This window comes from Opisthocomus hoazin, chromosome 2 (assembly GCF_030867145.1).
Source record: "Opisthocomus hoazin isolate bOpiHoa1 chromosome 2, bOpiHoa1.hap1, whole genome shotgun sequence".
NCBI classification, from domain to species: domain Eukaryota; kingdom Metazoa; phylum Chordata; class Aves; order Opisthocomiformes; family Opisthocomidae; genus Opisthocomus; species Opisthocomus hoazin.
The window spans coordinates 113,482,896-113,503,097 of NC_134415.1; the positions used below are offsets into that span (position 1 = coordinate 113,482,896).

At 44.7% G+C, this 20,202-nt stretch overlaps 2 protein-coding genes across 4 annotated transcripts in view; both read left to right on the forward strand.

Annotated features, from left to right (window-relative positions):
• Positions 1 to 881: 881 nt before the first annotated feature.
• On the forward strand, positions 882 to 7,403 carry RSAD2 (radical S-adenosyl methionine domain containing 2). Its single transcript, XM_009942064.2, has 6 exons — positions 882 to 1,233; positions 1,402 to 1,563; positions 2,011 to 2,240; positions 3,516 to 3,665; positions 5,504 to 5,536; positions 6,100 to 7,403. The coding sequence occupies exons 1-6, from the start codon at positions 882 to 884 to the stop codon at positions 6,262 to 6,264; spliced, it is 1,092 nt and encodes a 363-aa protein (XP_009940366.2). The 3' UTR covers positions 6,265 to 7,403.
• A 2,760-nt stretch (positions 7,404 to 10,163) lies between these two features.
• Positions 10,164 to 20,202, forward strand: part of RNF144A (ring finger protein 144A) — a 71,049-nt gene continuing 61,010 nt past the window's right edge. Inside the window, exon 1 of one of the 3 annotated variants that reach the window (XM_075414799.1) lies at positions 10,164 to 10,325. The gene's annotated coding sequence lies outside the window, so the exon portion shown is untranslated. The remainder of the gene's footprint in view (positions 10,326 to 20,202) is intronic. The other 2 variants (XM_075414798.1, XM_075414801.1) reach the window with 2 other exon arrangements.

Consider the following 20,202-nt stretch of genomic DNA (forward strand, 5'->3'; position numbering starts at 1 on the left):
GGGGCAGTAGCTTTGCTGGAGGTGCTTTATCCAGTATGGGAGACCAAGAATTAAAGAGCCTTCACGCAGTTTCTTTTGGGGAATCTGAAGTCATCAGGCTCCCTAGGCTGGAGTGCTCTGCAGTGCAGACACCTCCAGACTCCCAGGAGCTCATGGCCGTTTCTGAGCAGGGCACGGCGGAGTCGTAGCGGCTCGGCCTCCCGCCTGCTTCACACCCTTTCTGACCTGGCCAGAAGAGCTGAACACACCCATCAGGAGGGGTCCCTCGGGTGCCAGAGGTGCTGACACCGAGAGCTGCTCGCACCAGCCGCCAGCCCGGGCAGCCGCGGCCTTTAGTGGCGGCCCCGCAGGACCGAGGAGCGGGGAGGGGGGGGCGTGGGGAGGGGGTGGAAAGCGGACCGGGAGAAGAAGCGAAACAGCGGCTCGGTGCCAAGTTTCCCTCCTGCGGGAAAGGAAAACGAAACCGAGCGCTTCCCCGCGCTCAAGCGCGACGGGACGGGACGGGGCGGGACGGGAGGGGAGCGGAGGGGAGGGGGTCGCCGCCGCGTGTTTAAGCGCGGAGCGCCGGGCGCTTCGCTGCAGTTTGCGAGCCGAGCCGGGTCCGGTTGAGTTCAGTCGAACCGAGCTGAACTGAGCCGAGCCAAGCGGGGTCGAGCCCAATCGAACCGAACCGAGCTGAACTGAGCCGAGCCAGGTCGAGCCCAGTCGAACCGAACGAGCTGAACTGAGCCGAGCCAGGTCGAGCCCAGTTGAACCGAAACGAGCCGAGCCGAGCAGGGACGAGTCCAGTCGAATCGAACCAAGTCGAGCCGAACCGAGTCGAGCCGGGTCCAGCTGAACCGCAGCGGGTCCCGCCGAGCCAAGCCGGGCTGGGCCGGGCCATGCAGCTGGGGGAGCTGGGCCGGCGGGCGCTGGCGGTGGCGCGGGCGGTGGTGGCGGCTGTGGCGGTGGTGCAGGGGCGGCTGGGCGCGCTGTGCTGGAGCCTGGCGACCCTCTCCCTTCCCCTGCCCCTGCCCGGCTGGCGGCGGGTCTTGGCCACCCGCCCCGCCGCCCCGTCGGGCCCCCGGCGGGAATGGGAGCGGCACAACGAGACCCCGACGCCCACCAGCGTCAATTACCACTTCACCCGGCAGTGCAACTACAAGTGCGGCTTCTGCTTCCACACGGCCAAGACCTCCTTCATGCTGCCCCTGGAGGAGGCCAAGCGGGGGCTGGCGATGCTCAAGGAGGCAGGTGAGGCTGGGGGGGCCGGGGCGGGGGCTGCCCGTCGGGGAAGGGATCCCTGGGACTGCCCGGCCGGGGTCCCGCTTCACACGGCCGCGGTCAGGTTGGGCAGCGTGGGGAAGGAGCGGGCAGTCGGCAGGCAGAGCTTCACAGCATCTTTCTCTGGTCTGTTTCTAGGAATGGAGAAAATAAATTTCTCCGGGGGAGAACCGTTTCTTCAGGACAGAGGCGAATTTGTGGGCAGACTGGTCCAGTTTTGCAAGCAGGAGTTGAAGCTTCCGAGCGTCAGCATTGTTAGCAACGGCAGCCTGATCAGGGAATGGTGGTTCAAGAAGTACGGTAAGGGAAAACCGCGGTGCGCAGAACCACTGGCAGGGTTTGGGAGCCTCCTCGGGGCAGCCTCCCCCAAAGATGCAAGTTTTCGTGCAAGTGGGAGATGGTTTGTTAGTGCTTCATTTACGGTAGGCACAAACCAAATGTAAATACCAGTGAAATGCTATTAATTGTAGGTTGTGAACATAGCCAGTTTGTACTATTGCCTCTTTGGTATAATAGTATAAAAAAAATAATAGTTCAGACTGCCTCCATAATGCTGGGGACACACAGCTATGCACACAAAATATGTGTTTTGATGATGCCGCGGTTGTGGCTTTCGTGGTTCATGCAATGACTCCACAGAACTGTATTTACATGGCACTCCTTCCCAAGGAAGTGAAAGTGGGCAGAGTCCTGACAGCTTTTGACTGAAGGACTGAAAATTAATCAACTTTTAAAACTTGTTTTCAGGTGAATATTTAGACATTCTGGCAATTTCGTGTGATAGTTTCAATGAGGATGTCAACATTTTAATTGGCCGTGGCCAAGGAAAGAAGAACCATGTGGAAAACCTGCATAAACTGAGACAGTGGTGCCGAGACTATGCTGTTGCGTTCAAAATAAATTCAGTGATCAACAGATTTAATGTCGAGGAATATATGAATGAGCAGATCAAGGCACTCAACCCTGTGCGCTGGAAGGTAAGAAAGGTTTCCTACTGAGCGAAAAGTAGTAATGAAGTGCTGGAGTTGCCTGAACCTCTCGCTAATGACCTCAGATCTCCAGCTCCAGCTTGGGCTGGTGTTAGCGTGCTTGTCAGTGTTCCATGGTGATGAGACAGGTTCTGTCTCTTTCTGCACCTAAATGGAGACTAATATGTCAAGGATCTTTTTTGTTGTGATATTTACGGGAAATTACTACTTCAGTGTATGTAGATCTATTTTTTTATGATATTAAAAGTAAGATAGAAAGTCTTTAACATTTGAAAATGTGTCATGGTGTAGAGAAAATGAAAACAGTGTACAGTGATACATTAGAATTAATATATCATTAGCAATATGTAACTGTACATTAGACATAAATGTTCTGTTATAGAGTATTAGTGGTTAGTATGCATATATTATGATATTTTGTACTAGAAGTGTGTTAACTACATTATGTTATCAGTTTGAAAATGGATAAAGTGAGTTATAAATATGGGAGAACTTGTGGAATATTTTCTCATTATTTGCTTCATGGAAATTGGTATACACACATGATTTCCTAGAAAAAAAATTATCACTGTAAGTGAAATCTTCGTCCTACTCAAGGAGTGTAAGGAAAATATGACATACATTTTAATATTTTATCAAGCTTCCTGGCCTACTTTCTTACTTGAGGTTACAGAGCACGTTGATGGCGAAGGCTCCTTTTCTCTCCCAAAGTCTATTCTGAATGTATCTGGGGACTTGGCCTTTAGAAGGAGGCTGTTAACCAGACAAACTATTACATTTTGTTTCTGGGGAGTCATCCCTATCTTTTCTGTGACGATATGAAGTTAGTTAAACTTACAGTCACGAATCAGGTTAAAAATCTTTAAGAATAAAGATTGACTTGATAGTCTGCATTGTACATAGTACTTACTGGCATTTATAATACAGCCATACTATTTGACGTTCAACCAAAAGTTTATTTGAGCTTTGATTATCTGTGCCCTTATGAAGACCAGAGCAGTTAATATTTCCGTGGAAACCTGATCAGGAACCATGACTGTATAATTACGTTTATTACTATGTAATGTTAATTTGCTAAAAATAAAACTGCACTGTGCCCTTTGTATAGAATTCACTTACCACAATTTGTGTCAGTGTGGCTCCACTGACAGAAAAATTAGACATCGCTTCTGAGACAACTGAAGGTTTTTATCATGGTGACGGTCTCTCTTACTGAAGGCAAGTGAAAACATCAAATCTTAACCAGGTGCCTTCTGTCTTCAGGTATTCCAGTGCCTGCTCATCGAAGGGGAGAACACTGGTGAGGATGCCCTGAGAGAAGCAGAGAAATTTGTTATCAGCGATGAAGACTTTGAACTGTTCCTGGATCGCCATAAAGATGTCTCCTGTTTGGTACCTGAATCGAATCAGAAGGTAAGATTGAAACTGTCCTTTTGTAACTTTATTTTCAAATAAAGTTGGAAAGATGTAACACAACTAGAAGCTTTCATGGCAATTAACATTTTCCCTATTAGTGTTGGCTTAGAAGAGGTAGGGTATAACTTTGTCAGCAACTGGTTTTGTTATGGTGGAAGCCAAGGTTTTTGATTTTCTTTAGGGCTTTTTATTGAGCACAGAGTTATTAATAGGAGAGTAAAAACTCACTGATCTCAATGCTGTGGAAACCAGCAGGAGTCCTCTCACAGTGTCGTTTGGACCTCTGCTCAGCGAGATGGTTGTGTAAACTATCAGCACAGAAACTGGAGGAACTGGGTTTTCCACAGCTGAGTGGTGAACTCTAAACAGTAGTTAAACCCTCCAGAATTTACTGACTTTTCCCCAACAGGGCAGAAGAACCTGATAAAGTTGAATATTAATGTAAACATACTTTATACTCTAAGTGTAGTTTCCTAATAGAGATTCACCATGATGTTACACTATTGCAGTGTCATTGACCTGCACAAAGTAAAGGTATCATCCCAGTCAGCATTATATTGGGTATCGAGGAACAAGAACTAGTATTTTTGCTGACACATCTTACTAGTAACTCTCCCCACAATAAAGTCACATTTTTAACAGTGTCTATCTGAACGCCTTTAAACTGCATGTTCGGGCTCTTTATTCACAAGGAGACTACTTGCATTACTGCAGAGCCCAGCAGTTAATTTGACGAGCCACCATCCAGCCTATGTTAGCCAGCAATGGACTTCAGTGCCTCAGAGTGGAGCTCAGGACATTTTGTAAGATGCCTGCAGACCCTATACATGGCATGAGGAAAGTTAGAAGACTCACTGTTAAGAAAGTTTTATGAACTGAGTGAGGAGATACCAAGTTCAGGAATGCCTTAAATCTCCCGTCTTGCCTTCCTTTTCCTCTCCAAAGATTAATACTCTCCATTTACAGTTCACTTTTTAATGTGTAGAGAGCTCAAGTGAGCAGACTGTGTTGCCTCTACTATGAAGACATGGAAGTGCAGTCTAGTGTTTAAGGCATTCAGTAGGAGAGAGCACTCATCCGAGCAGATGTTTAGATGAGAACCCAGAACAGTTTCTACATTTTTTTCCATGTAAGAAGTCCTACAAAGAAAGACTTCCCTCAGTAGGTTTGGTTCTAGAACACTGTTTCCAATTTCTGTTAAACCTGTGTGAAAGATGGGCACCAAACTGATCAAACAGATTTCCTGTTCTGCACAGGAGCAAGCTCCAGCAGCCTAAAGAATTTTCGGGAGGGTCATGCAGGAGATGTCCAGTTAGCTGAGTCAACATGTCTTACTTCAGCTGTTGGCCTATTTCCTGGTACAGACCTGAGAGCTTTTTGAGCTGGGAGGTTACATTTCAGCTGGGAGAACACCTTTGTCTGCTGGGGTGATAGTAAACACTCCATCTTAAATGGTCATGTCATTTGTTTGGAAAATGACATCATAATTCCGGTATGCAAAACAGTGTAAGTTCTGATGGTGTGGAAGTTAATGGAAAACTTAGATATCATTTAAAACACCTTTATCCACTTGGGCACCCACATTTCAGTCGAGACCTTGAGAGGTCATATTCAAAGAATTACTGGTTTATTCATGCGTTAAGTCGTGCTAGCAATACTGTCTTTTATTTTTATAAATTTTATCCAAGCTCACTGAAATAGTCATAAGATACAACATGTTTCAAAGATTTGGATCAGGCTTTGAATGAATAGTTGTTTGTTTTGTTCTTGATTTTTCACTAGAATGGAATTTTCATTTGTGTATTAATTTATTTTTTTCTTTTGATCTACTACAGATGAGGGATTCATACCTCATTCTGGATGAGTATGTAAGTCTTTCTTTGATACTTAGTATTTGTATGCTGATCTATGTATGTGTACAACAGTTATAACCAATTCAATTTACTGTGCATTCTATAAAATAATTTTACCATGTAGTACAAGGAATAGATGCAACTTCTTCCCATCAAACATATTGAGAACTTGAATATAAGTATGACCTAAGGAGAAGTTGCCACCAGGTTGCGTGTATAATCATTGCGTCACGAATCTTAAAGTGTAGATGGGTATCTTTGCAGGACGTCTTTGCTGTTTTTCTTTAATTTAAAAATACAGAACTTGTCCTGAAAGTTAAGTTTGGTAGACCCTACTTAGTTTACATGTAACTAAAGAGCAAACATTTAAATCTTCAGGAATTATAGTATGGCTTTGTTCCTGCCAAGATGTGTTGATGTGTCTAACCGTGAGCTTGTGAGCCTACTAAGGACTATAATGAAACCGTTCATGCACTTACATAGGCTTTTGTGGGATTGCAGTGCAACTTGCTTAGTTCTGTAGAAGAATTAAGCCTTTAAAAATTGACTTTCTAATGTCTTATCTATTGATGTTCCAGATGCGTTTTCTAAACTGCAGAAATGGACGGAAAGAGCCTTCCAAGTCTATCCTAGATGTTGGCGTAGAAGCAGCTATAAAATTCAGTGGATTTGATGAGACGATGTTCCTAAAAAGAGGAGGAAAGTATGTGTGGAGTAAAGCAGACATGAAACTGGACTGGTAGCTCAATATACTGAGTTAGGGCAGGTGCACTGTGTAAAGAAAATGGGTGTGTCTATATGTGAATGTATATATGTACAGATGTATCCAATGCTTTTAACTACACTTGGTATATTATACAGATTGATGTTTGGTATAACTCTATATGTGAATGTGTTAAATGTTTTTAGAATGTACATTATATTATTTAAAAGGAAATCAAGATGAAAAAATTGGCAGTTTTCATTCTTAAGACTTAACTGTAAAAGCATCTGTTTTTCTTCTCCCTCTCCTCTGTATACACACACGATATTTGCAAAAATGTTGGGGAATGTAATTTTCTGTGATAACGTATTTTTAGTCATGAAAAAACATTGTATTTGTCCTAAAACATAAAAGTGCATTTTACTCAATGATGAGCAACTTCTTATTTCACATTGGCAATGACCTTAGTTCTAACAAATATTTCCAGTGAAAACATTTGCATTTTATTCATAACTTCCTGCACTTTCCTTTTATCTGAAAATATCGATTTAATATTTTTAACATTTTTTCCTCTCCCTGTACATGCTGTTCTGATGAAGTTTCCTTCTGAAATTAATACTATGTAGCACACGTAACACGTCTCTTCTGTTGCGTACAGGCTCTGTTACTCACGCTTTTTATTTTGCTGAGCCATGGAATGCAAACAGCAAAGTTCATACATCATGCAACTTTGTTTTAAAGGTTGTTTGGCTCAGTGATCATTCTTACTTGCTTGTTACAAACATGCAGGTATTAACTGAAACTATTCTGGTTTTGTGATAGCTGTCCTTGATTTTAAGAGCTGGCAGCATCAACATAAAATAGAGAAAAGTCAAAGCCCCTGCTAAAACAGTAAACTAATATGCTGCCCTCGTTCTTGGTTTTCTGGCAATTTTTATGGCTTTATAATTACAATTTTACAAATTTAACTAGTCCCATCGCCCTCAGAGCTCTGTATGAAGGGCACGGGGATAAGCATTGCACAAAGCAGAACTGAGCTGGCACTACCCGTTCTGACTGTCCATCGAACTCAATGCCTGGGCTATCTCACACATTTAAATATTTGCAGCAGTTGGGAGCCAGCATGTGTTAAATGTACCATGTAGAGAAAATGACGCCTTCTTTCCTTTTTTCTGATAATGCCAGTTGATTTGTTTTAAGGAGTTTCTCAAGAGAAATGTTTTGCATTCACCTAATGCATCTTTAAATGGATTTTTGAATAAATTCCTTTTGAATAAAGGAAGGTGCATCTCTGAATACACTGTGAAAATCTTTCCATTTATAATTCCTTCAGTTTCTATTCTCACTATCCTAGCTGTAAATATACTGTCTCAGTGGTGCCCTTTTGTCTCTTTGTGTTTTGCATTTTGCAGTCACAACACTTCCTAGACAGCTACATTTCAGTATGGCTTTTTCTTGCGTTAATACTAAGCGACATTTAAAATGTGGCCCACACACATTAACCCCCCAGTCTTTTGGCAGCTGTTTTGCTGACCTCAGTTGGAGTTCTGCCTGAGTAGTAACTCCGGGCAGCGCAAGTTTATGTAACTGTGGGGTTTGACTTCCTCCGTGTTCCCATTGCTCAAATGTTAAATCCAGCCTCTTCCTCAGCATCTACGCTGCGTGACAGAAAAGAAGTATTTTCCTTTGCTGCTGGCTCAGTCCCAGCATGGGGAAGGATTTAGTGCATCAATGTACCGCCAAATCTACGAGCTTGCTGCTTCTGCAGAAAAGGCCAGCTGTATCACAGCGCGCAGATGTGAGGTGCACAAACTCCCATTCAGACCCAGACATCCTGCTATTCTTTGCTTTGCATTTCACTCTGTAAATGGCTGTTCTTTTGCTGCGAGAGATCCCCTGTGCCTACGGAGGAAGCTGCAGGATAATCAAACGGGAGCTGAAAATGGAAAATCCAGTAAGCGATGTAAAGTCGTTGAAGATGGCTCTTACAGAAGGTTCTAAATTCACAGAATCACAGAACGTTCAGGGTTGGAAGGGACCTCTGTGGGTCATCTAGTCCAACCCCCCTGCCGAAGCAGGGTCACCTACAGCAGGCTGCACACGACCGCATCCAGGCGGGTCTTGAATATCTCCAGAGAGGGAGACAATTCTTATCTTCTTAAAATCTTAAGGGTTTTACATCGCCTGTTGCTACCATACATAATTAAGAAAAAGTTTCTGCTCTGTGTGATATTCTTTTCCAACGAAATGCCAGGCGTTTACATTGGAAATGAAGAATTTGGCATAACGTAGTTTGACAGACATTCATTGAAGTTAATGAATAGCTACCGGTATTTTTATATGCAAAATTCACTTTTGTGCAAAATCTCAAAATTTTTTTGCTACAGCTTGGTTAACCTTTTTTTTTTTTTTTTTTAAATCTGTAAACATAGTTCACATTGGGCCAAAAATGGCTTTAAGGCTTTCATTCTGTAGTTGGGCCTAACATTCAGCATGGGACTAGAAACATAATATTGACTTCAATAGGGTACTGCCAGGCTTAGAGATTACACACACACTGTGACCCTGAAGAGTCAGGATTTAAATTTAAGTCCTATAAACACAGATATACTTAATTGTATTCTCATGTGTAATCTTGTAGTACTGCAGCTAAGCACTTGGTAAAGATGCAGAATTGGGAAGGAACTTGCACTGTAGTTTAGCAGCATTGTGCAGCTGTTCGTGTTTGTAAAATTTGTAGAGAATGAGTGTTTGAGAGAATGAGTTAATTCAGTTAAAACAATCATGAACATACCTTGGGTAATGAATAAAACTGTCATTTCAAATTTGTAGAGAATGAGCGTTTAGGAGAATGAGTTACTTCAGTTAAAATCATCACGAATATCACCTTCGGTGATGAATAAAACTGTCATTTCAGACGTGTTTTAAGATGCTCTCTTTTTCAATGTGTAGGATGCCTGATATACCTGAATGTTACAAATGATAGATTTTTAAATTGTACGGTCACATAATTCATGCTGAGTATTTCACGAGTATGTTGCACGTTTCAATAAATGTTTCTATTTTCTTAAGTTTGCCTGTAATTGCTTCTTTTTAAAAGCATAACCCAAAACCACAATAGCGTTCACTGCACTGACTGTGTTCGCAAGAGGTCCGTAATTCTGGGCGAGGTCTGTGCTCGGCACGGGGGGCTGCTTGCACGCTGCCCGGGGGCAGCATCTGGGCCGAAATGGAGAACGAAAGCGATGATGCTCCTGGTGGTGGAAAGCGTTTTGTTACATGCTTGGGTGGACTGGGCTGTGCTGGGAGAAGGCAGTTAAAATACCTCGTGCTGCTCAGGTGGCAGCCATTACGAAAGACGCGACTCTCTGAGGAGAAACAAAGATTATCTTCCGTTACGGCGAAGAAGAGAGAAACGCCAGTCGGTTTAGAGGAGTCAAGACAAGCGGCTTCTCCAGCTCATCTCCTCGCCTTCAGGCCGAAGCATCAACTCTTGTACCAGACAACCTGACATGGAGCTTCTCACAGCAACGGGCTGGGGGGGGGGAAGGCTTCGCGTTCCCACCCCCGGCCTTCGCCAGGTTCTTTCCTACACATTCCGGTGGAACTAAGGTGCCCAGGAGCAGTCCCCCCGTTGTTCCCCCCCCGCCGCTGACTGACCCGCTGGGCCGGGAGGCGTCACGCGAGGGCAACCGGTGAGGCGATTCCTTAAAAAAACCCCCACATTAAAAGGCGGGGGCGCGCCCGGCGCTGCCAAGCGGGAAAGCCCGGCATCCCCGTGCCCACAGGGCCGGGAGGCGCCTCCCGCCGCCGCCAGGGGGCGCCGCTGTGCCCGGCGCGGCGGAGCGGGGCGGCCGCTTCAAAGCGGGCGGCGGCGGCGCGGCGGTTAATGGCGCCCGCCTAGCTGCGGGCGCGCCCGCCCTCCCTCGCCCCACCCTCCGCCTTCTCCGCCCCCGCCGGAGAAAAGCCCGGGAGCGGCGCCCGCCACGCGCACTCCGGCTCCGCGGGGGGTGGGTACCATGCCTGAGGTGGCGGCGCCTTGCTGCGGCTCCGCGGGGTAGCGCGGGCCGCCCCGGTGCCGGTGGAGGCTGGAGCGGCAGGGTAAGGCGAGGCGGCCGGGAGGTGGGGGGGTGCCTTCCGCCGAGCCCCGGGGAGTGTCCCCGCTCCCCGGCCGCGGCGGTGGGGCGGCGTGAGGCGGCGCCGAGCCGGGCACCCACATCCCCTGACGTAAAGCGCTCTGCCCGCGGCGGGCCTGCCCCGAGCGGCGCCGGGAGGGTGGGGGCAGCGACGTTTCTGCCGCCGGTGGCTGTCTGTGCGCCGGGGGGCTGCACCCAGCGGCAGGGTGCTGGGTTGCGGTACGAGGCGCTCGGTTCGGGAGCGGTGCCGGGCGGTGAGGGGGAGTCTGGAGACCGCGGGCTGCGGCGGAGGAAGCGGCTTCCCGCGGGCGGTGTCGGGCGCGTCGTGACAGCGGTCGCTGGGACTCGCGTGTCCCGAGGTCTCCGTGAGCGAGCTGAAGCTGCTGGGAGCGGCTCGGCCCCTCGGAGCGCGACAGGCGGCTGGAGGGGGGGGGGGCAGAAACAGCGAATGAAGCGGCGTGGGGGCTGCCGTCCGCCGCCGGCGTTCCCAGGTGCGAGAGGAGGGTGCAGCCGGAGGGGGAATCCGTTTGTTTGGGCTGCAGGGGTAGGAAAAGCGGGAGTAGGACTCGGCTTTTTCGTGCTTGTGCTTTCTTTTCCTTCCCTCGCTGTGCTGAAGAGATGCTGCCGTTGGCTATTTGGAGAGGTGGGAAGAACCCGTGTGTATGATAATCAGGTTGCCTCCCCCCCCCCCCGGATCCCTAGTGTCGTTTAAAATCCTAGAATCATAAAGTGTTAGGGATTGGAAGGGACCTCTGTGGGTCATCTAGCCGAAATATCTTACTCCTGAAAAATCAGGCCCTGTATCACACTGTTCTTATTGCTCCTAAAGAACCGGCTGGTGGAAGAAGACACAAGCTGTTTGAATTTCCACTGTATTATTGGAAATACTGTCATTTCTGCCCCGGAACGTATTCTTCTGTTTTACAGCAAGCACGAATGATGATCTATAAATAGATCCATTTGTTTTGTATCGTTCCCGTGTAGCCAAACAACTGTTGACATTGTGAAAGGGATTGCTTCATTTCGCTTTGGCTTATCAGCGCTGACCCAGGAGTGGCTGCAGCTGAAGTTGCAATGTTCCCGGGCAGGGAGGGCTGCTGGCGAGATTGCATCAGGAGTCTGGAGTCAAACTCCTGGTTGCTGGCCTTGCTGCTGGCTTGCGTGTGCTCCTCTGCCTATAGGCAGGAGATGGGGTGGGAGAAGGGCCTGTGGGGATGTGGTGTGCTGAGGGGCAGATCTGTACCGCTAAAGAAACCGCTCTGTTTATGCCTAGATGGGACTTCACGGTGTGGGAGAATTTGAGCGACCGTCTCCTGGTAATGTCAGGGCATCAGTCAAAGGGACCCAACTTGAAGTTTGTGAAATAGCCAACACAAGCAAGATTATGTGAGAAAAGAGTGGTGGCTGGGTGGAAATCTTTGCTTTTGCTTATGTACTGCTTGAAAAATACAGGGGGTTTTTTCATGCTAAAGTTTTATTCCTTTACTCCTCCTTTTCCTGGCCGTCATGTCTCATTATCCTCTTGTGCAATCTGTGTATTGTTCATGAGGGGGAGAAACCATCTGTAGTTGAAATACGAGTAGAATGATGGATGTTCCAATCTGATACAACTGCTTTGAATGAGACATCCTTTAGGTAAAACAAAGGTTTGATTTCCCCACCCCCCACTGCCAATTGCCCTGATTCCTGCTTTAGAAGCTGCTAGATCAAATCATGCGTTTATGATCTGCAAACAATAATTGTAGATTTTTGCCCTTGAAGCAGTCTAGTATTACAAGTTATGCAAAATTCAGGTTGTAAGTGAAGATGTTTCAGTATTTTAAGGCAATAATTTTCGGAGAAAAAGACTATGTGTTTGCTTAACTGCTTTTGTTTCTGAAGTTTTTTCCAGTACTACATTCCAACTCTTTGTCACATTCTCTGTGGGCTTTTTTTTTATGTCTTCTCACAACTTTCCTCTCAGCGAAGCCAAAGGACAAGGCTGCTGTCTTAACCATGAGTTTTGGCTGGGGTGCCATACTGGGGGTATGAATGGCTTCAGTGTGTCTGCTGTGTTTACAAGAATGCTCTCATAGGCTGGCAGAAAACTGTTGTTTGCCCTCCTGGTGCCGATTCAGGGAAAAATAACAACTCTGATTGTCCTGTTGCAGCTTGATCTGCTCACGTAGACCCCTTCTGTTGTAGAGACCTGACATAGCAGAGGAGGCAGAACCTGTTACATTTCTCGCCAGGTCTGCTGTGGAGTAGTATTAATAGTTAGGCAGTTGAGTTAATAGTCTGTGGTTTGATTAGGAGATTTGCTTTTAACTGTAATCATTTTTGTATCTGGAGTTACAAAAAGGAAATGGAAAACAATTACAAACCAACCCACCACTTGGTTTGAATGGTTCAGTAATTCTACTATGTCTAACTTAGGCTGTGGTCAGCTGTTCTTTTATAAGACAAGATCGTTTTCTATTCTGCTTTGCAGGAAGGAGCTCATAATGCTCATCTTTCCTTGACCTTTTGAAGGAGATCAGACAAAAAGATGATAATGATAATTTCTATTTTTCACTTCTGATGGCTAGGAAGAGCTGTTGAGAACACACTTGCTCCTCTGGCTGCGTGCTGCAGAGTAATGGGAATGATTTTTCTATTTAATAATCAGATCAGAAATGCTTACACATTTTCTGTATGTGCAGTCAGTGAATACTGGAGCTGACAGTGTGAGTATAAAATGGGTTTTTTAAATAGCTTGATTGTTTGCTGATGGTGCCATTTATGGTTGTGACACCATAAGTGTCCTTCCTCAAAACGGCTGAAAAAAATGAGGAACAGAGAAAGTGAACCAACGTGTTTGGTAGTTTTATTTACTGTGAGGGGGAAAAATTGTCATCAGGTAGTTGTAGTCTTGGTAAGCCAACGTTATTTCCTTTTTATAGCATGATTTCCATCTTTTCATTCAAGGAATAGCAAGTAAGTGGTACCTTGTTGCATTGAAATACTTTGCTGTTATCTTCCAGGTACCACTATGACAGTTTAATACAACTATGTCTTGTTTGTATTGAATGGAAATGATTTATGATTGAAGAAATGGACTAAAGCTCACTTAATATAACCTTTTTCTACTGTATGATATCCAAACGATCATCTGAAATACTTGGGAGTGAAGATGGGTCTTGCAGGTTTTCTGGAAAGTAACAGATTCTGACTTGGCAGGTTCAGGCATATTTTTTTTCCACTATGTAGAAGTTCTCAACTTTGTTTGCATTGATCACAGCTTTGCTTGGTTCCAAATATTTGGAGTCTTTATGTTTACTCTTGACTTTCACTTGGAAATTTTATTGACTGTTCTGAGTATTGGGGTGATTTCTTGTTATCAGAAAACTCCACAACAAACTACAATCTGTGAAAGCTATCACTGTGGTTCTTGGAGAAAGCTTCAGCTGACCTGTCTTCATCCCAGCTCCAGCCTCTAGTACATAGGTCATCCGCAGCACAAGAATTGGACAATATCTGACAAGTGTTGTACACATCCGGCCCTTATGGAAGACTCTTTTGTCTTTAGCTAGTGAGAAATATGATGATGAATTTAGGAAAATATATTAACGCAACAATCCATTATTGGCTCACCGTAATCTGGTATGTGACCGTTTTTTTCCTATGCTTATTATTTCTGCTGTTGCTGTTTATCAGACGGTCTGCTTCATGTTTTATTGCTGGTGAGGATCTGTAGAGAGGGAACAATGTATGGATTTCTTTATCTCAGATATTAATCTCCTTTATATATAATTACATGTGTGCATACATAAAAATCTTATATGTAATATTTTACAAGTTATATAAGGTTATATATATGTCTAAAATATTTTTTTACCCTTGAATTTCTCTGAACAATGTCTGGTAGGGGGTGGATCTGGCAGAACTGTCAAAAGTGATTGCGTACTGTCCCACCCATGCTGGCTTTCTTGAAGCACTCATAATAATGACTTCTGGTGTCTGTCTTTTTCTCAGCACGTTGCCCTTGAGGTCCGTCCTTTCCAGATCTGGATATGCTGACGGTGAAGCTTTCATTTTGTCAAACAGCACAGGCTCAGAAAAGCCTCCTGCTATTGCAGGTAGTTGGTGTGCCCAAACTGTGGCAGATCAATGCAGCCTGTTCCTGGTGGGGTGACAGAAGCGGCGAAGAACCCAGGTTATTGAATCATAGAATGGTTTGAGTTGGAAGGGACTTTCAAAGATCCTCTAGTCCAGTCCTACTGCTAAGGGCAAGGACATCTGCCACTAGATCAGGTTGCTCAAAGCCTCATCTAGCCTGACTTTGAATACTTCCAGTGGTGAGGAACTTGGGGCTGTTTCTCTTTTTTTCTGGTATTTAAAAGGATCTTTTTGGCAGGTCAGTCTTCTGTTATTGCCAGAGATGAGCCTACTAGATGACTGCTGCAGCTACACATGCAAGTGCGATCCCCGGAGTGACTCGGGGTGGTGGGTCTGCTGTTGCCTGGAGCCTGCAGCCTGTCCAGATGCTCTTGCTTGAAGAAGTTTTGGGAAATGTGCAGCTGTTGCCAGGAACTCGGGGGTGTTACCTGATGTCAGGCTCTTCCCAGGGGGAATTTGTGCCCCATTTGCAGGCAGGACCGCCTGCCCGCAGTGACCAGGCAGGGTAGCTGTGGTGGCACAGGTGTGCAGAGCCTGCTGCCTGCCCAAATGCCTCCTCCCTGGGGCAGCAGGAGGGATCATGCCAGATTGCTTAAGGCAATTGTATTTTTCTGGGCCTAAGGCTTCAGGCAATGTTTATGTCCTCTTAGGAGGAAAATGAAGGTTGTTTAACTCTGGCTTTCCTTCTGTTGCTGCTTAAGGAAGCAGTTTTCCCTTAATCTCGCTATACCTGCTTGAAGAAATATAGCCATCTGGTCAGAATGAGGGCGATGCTCTGTGACTTGCATGGTCAGGCTCGTGTCTCCAGCGCAGTCTTGTAACAGCGACTGCAAATTTAAGACCAAGTTGTTTGCAGTCAGTATATTTATGTTTTTAGCCTGGTTTTCTGAGAAAATAGAGATTACATGCAGCTCTCTGAACATCTGTCTTTTGCTCTCTCTCCTAATAATTTCTAAACCTTTTGACCAATTCCACTTGCGTTTGTGAGAGGGGTAGAAGCTTGTCTCCAATAAACCTACAAGTTTTCTTGCAGTAGGCAGCCTAGGCAGATGGAAAGATGCCTGCTGAAGGAGAGACTGCAGTCTGAACTCTTCCTACAACTTCGACATATGTTCCTAGGAAACTGGATTTTACCAGCTCAGTTGCTTACGAATGAACTTGTATTGTGCTCCTATTTGGGTTTTTTTTGACCCTATCAAATTAGACTGTTACTTCCTCTTAGGATATTTTTGTAACAATTTTGAATATGGAGGAAGAGCAAGTGTTTAGTCTTTAGCCCCAAATAGCTTATAATACTGCAGAAAGCATGATGAGAAAGAAAAGGCTTTTTCTTTGTAAGTGTTAGGATGTTCTTCATGTATCAAAATAATGTGCTGCTTACGTTAAGTCTCTTTTGTTAAAATAATTATTTTAACTCTCTTCTTTCTTTCATTAACTTTGTCTTGTAATAGCGATTCTTTAGAGACCCAGAAACTTCTGGATTCTTATAGTTGTCTTCTGTAAAGATAGTTCCCTGAATGGAGCATGTTACTTGATAGGACACAAACTGAAACAGTTCAGTCTTAGTTGTGTATTTCTCCTCTGTATTTGTTTTGTGTAAACATACCCTGTGTGACCCTTTCAATTAGCTGATCACTTTTGCACAGTGATACCTGTTGAATACATCTTGCTGTCTTCTGTTTGTTTCTTCATGCTGACTTGATTAATGTTATACTGTCACCTTACTTCATATATAATGCATTTCTTGTCATGCATTTGGAGCCTAGAGGAGAAAACACCTACGCCTACTTTCTTTAGATTAATTATGCATTACTTTTACCTTTGTGTACTGTCCGTTCTTACTTTAGTGGAAAAAATGTTGACCAAATGTACAAGTTGAGTATGTGTGTAAGATGTGTTAGATTTGTGGAGAGGCAGTCCATTTTAAATTAAAAAAAAAATCAAATGTAACTTCAATAAAAGCTTTCCAATTTTTTTCTTATGCTATTTGTACTTCTGATATTTGTTGACATCTTAGATTTTGAAAGGCTTTCAGATGATATTTCTCTCTACTTTAAATTACTAGGTTATGCTTGTGTCAATCTTTGTTTCCTAGTTGTGTGTGTAGCTTTCTAGCAAAGATGCAGTGATGACATCCACTAGGGTTTCACCAGCTGCAGCTGGAGAGCTGGGAGAGGTAGGATGACTGTGGTCACTGCTGCAGGATGCCCGTGCCAGCTCAGACAGGCTGTTGGTGCTTGTTGTGTCTTGAGGTCTGGTCTTGGGTGTCCTCAAGACCAGACCTGCCAGCTGCGCAGGCAGGAACACTGCGGCAGGGGCTGCCTGGGATGGAGCAGGGGGGTCCTGACCTATCAACATGACGCTGGCAACTTTGCTGTACATGAATGGGGCAGACAGGAGCCTGCTGGGCTCTGCCTCGCTCCTGAGACCAAGCTGGGGTCATAGCCTTTTTGCCTCAGGTAAGCTGTGGGTAAAACAGACCACACAACTCCTCCTATCAATCACTGAGAGGTGAAATCTCTAAAGGCTGTTAGGCACAACATGGTGATGAACTTTGTAGTTGCTATGCGTGTTGACACCGACCACTTCCTAAGGGTGCGGTGTGTATTATCTCATCTGCAGCTCTGATGGTAAACAGTTAAAAGCCTGTAATTTCATGATGTTTCATCTGTTTGTACTCACCTGCAGAGTGTAAGTCTATCTCAAGACTCCAAGCTAGTTTGTTTTTTTTTCTTTATCTTGTGATGTGACAGTCCCTGGCCTTGGGAAATGTTATGCTAGGAGCATTTGTGCTGTGCGAGGCTTGCTCTGAGCAGGGCTGCTTGACCCTGGTGCCTGTCCGTGCTGTTGTTGGCTCTGGGGTGTCTGTTTGGTTGTGCCCTGTGCTTTGGATCTGTGCAGCTCTGAGGCAGCCATTCTCCACAGGGCGAGTTCACCCCTCTCCCTGCTGCAGCTTCTCACCTCTGCTGCTTGCCCAAGCTTGGCTCACGTGGGATCGCTACCGTCACTAGGCACCAGCTGTGGTGGTGTTTGAAATGTGGAACCTCCCCGATTTGTCTCCTTCCATGATGTGGTGTCCCACTAGACCAGCAGCGTCAGGGACACACTCTGCATGGATTTGTGTCTGGAAATCCATTCTCAAATATTTCACTAGTGACTTGTTGAGAATAAAATGTAGTATAGTTCTTGCTTGTCTTATTGTCCCCTTTGCATCTGTGAAGAGACATTAGTAGGGTGATAACCCGCTTTGTGTCTTTTGTTCCAGATTTGTATTGCCTTTGAAAAATCTCACTTCAGAGGGAGCAGCAATGGAGTTCTAGCTTCAGTTCACATTAGATATTTAGCTTAAAATCAAGTTACGACAAATCCTTAGACAACTTATAAATCCAAAGAGTGTGATAGTCTTTTTAGCAAACTGTCAGTTAGTCCTAAATATTTTCACCAGTCACTTCACATTTCCATTAGCTCCTTAAGCAGCTGAAGTTCGCAGATTTGAATGAAATCTAATGTTCATGGCTGAGTTCCCTGCCTTTCAATTTAGACTATTGCTATGAAGCTTTACTATAGTTACAGGTAAATGTGTTTTCAGGGGCTGCTCTTTCTTGGGAAGATCACTGTTTTGTTTTCTCTTGTCTGAAAGGTCTGCATGGGTTTTTCAGGGTTTCTTTGGTTTGTTTGTGTTTTCCTCTCCTCCACAATTCTATTGTACTGGTCTCCAGACCAACGCAGGCCTGTCCTTGTTATTTTCCTTAATGGGAATCATTGCTTTTGGATGGGATGATTCAACATAGCTGCCAATATAAGAAGAGACAAACCATCATGTCCCCTCATTGTGCTAATAATAGCGATGTAGCATTTGCTGCTGCTAGTGGCAGCTTTGGGAGAGATCGCTGAAAGGGTAGCAGGACCAGTCAGGATCTCTGCTTTTTTCCTCTCACCTTGGTATCTTTTCTTATACAGCTTATTTTCTCACCCCTTGAGACTGAACCATTCTTTTCATTGTAATAACTGCATATTTCTTGCTGTGGTATCAACTAATTCTGATCCTGAACTGTGGAAGAAGGGTGAAGATAGTGCTGTTGGGGAGGGAAGGGGAACACGCCACCCAAAAAACCCACAACAAAACAGTTTTTGTGCTACCCTGGACAGATTACTAAAATTACAACTTGGAGAGTGCCGGGGTAAAAACATATGTGGATGTGCACATCAGGATGTCTTATCAAAGTCACTAACATGTAAATCCACTCGTCTTCTCAATACCAAAGGTGCTTTCCTAAGATTCCCTTAAGATGGGTGACATAGGAATTGTTCAGCCCTAGTGGTTATGGAGGTTTTTGACGATTTCCCAACATCTGGAGTTTGATATGAAAGAGAGGAAATTCCTGTTCTCATCAGGAAAAAAATAAAATCTTTACCTCTAAAGAAACTTAAGGGAAGTAGGCTTAAGTGAAAGACAATAGAAACTTTGTCAGGTTAGGGTGAGGTCTAGATCTGTTCTAGTTTGAAGGTTTCTCATAAATGTTTTATGGACTTTGTTTTTTTGTTTCTTTAATGTTTGCCAAATATGCTAAAAAGTTGTTAATCTGGGGGGGGGGGTGCAGAGGGTCTGAAGGAAACCAGGAAAATAACCTTGAAGTACAACATAATTACTTCAGAAACAGCAGCCCTATCTTTTCCCTGTCTAAATGCTCGCATTACTGCAAGGCCCATGTAAAACTGCTAGCAAGTCAAAGTGGCGCATTCCTTCAGGGAAGAGCCTGCCCGCTGGAAGGGAAGGAGCATAGAGGGTAAGGCTGCAGGGTCGGTGCTTCCCTGATGGAAGGGAGCAGCGTAAGGGACCTGCAGCTACGAGTGAACAGCCTGCCCCTAAACAGGTATGTGGAGACAGTGATTGGGAAAACACCAGATATCTGTGCTTGTGCTGAAAGGCTGAGGGAGGCTTGTATCTGACCATCAGAAAGTAGGTCTTCGGAGAAACATGTGAGAAATGCTCTTTGTAGGAGCTGTAGACCTGAGCTTAGGTGTTCTGTGTTAGCCAGACTCTTTGTGTCTACTGTCCAAGTGTTCCAGTATATCAGTGGGAGAAAATCAAGAGGTTCCTCAATGAGATCCCTCTCCGACATTAATCAAAGCTTTGATTACTTCCTTTCAGTGAAGATATGCAGAACTCTAGTACTGAAAAATAGTGAATGCTGTAACATGGCAATAAGTGATTTAAAAGACCTAGATTCCTATCTGGTATGGGCCTCTTACCTTGAATACAGACATCAGATATAGGCACATCATGTTTTGATGCATTTATGAAAGTGAAAAAGACCTTCCTGATAACTGTATCTTCCGTGATTGCATCATTATGTGCTAAGGGAGTCTAATTGCCAGTTTGACTTTCTCTTTAATTGAGGTGGCTCCTGACATTTAAAACTAATATATACCTACAGTGATGGGAAGTGTGCAGGGATAAGAAAATGTTCCCTGATTTGACTGAACTTTTTTCTAAATACACCATTCTTGTATTTGTCTAAAACAATAGTTACTTTTCGTAATAATAATAATACAAAAAAATCTCCAGTTTCCTTTTTTTCTTCCTACTCAGCAGCCATTCAGTACACTGAAACAAGGAAAAGAGGATATTTTGAAATAGGGATGCTTTGCATAAATTATTTCCAAACATGCTTGGTGGTTTTGAACATTGACGTTTCCTATGG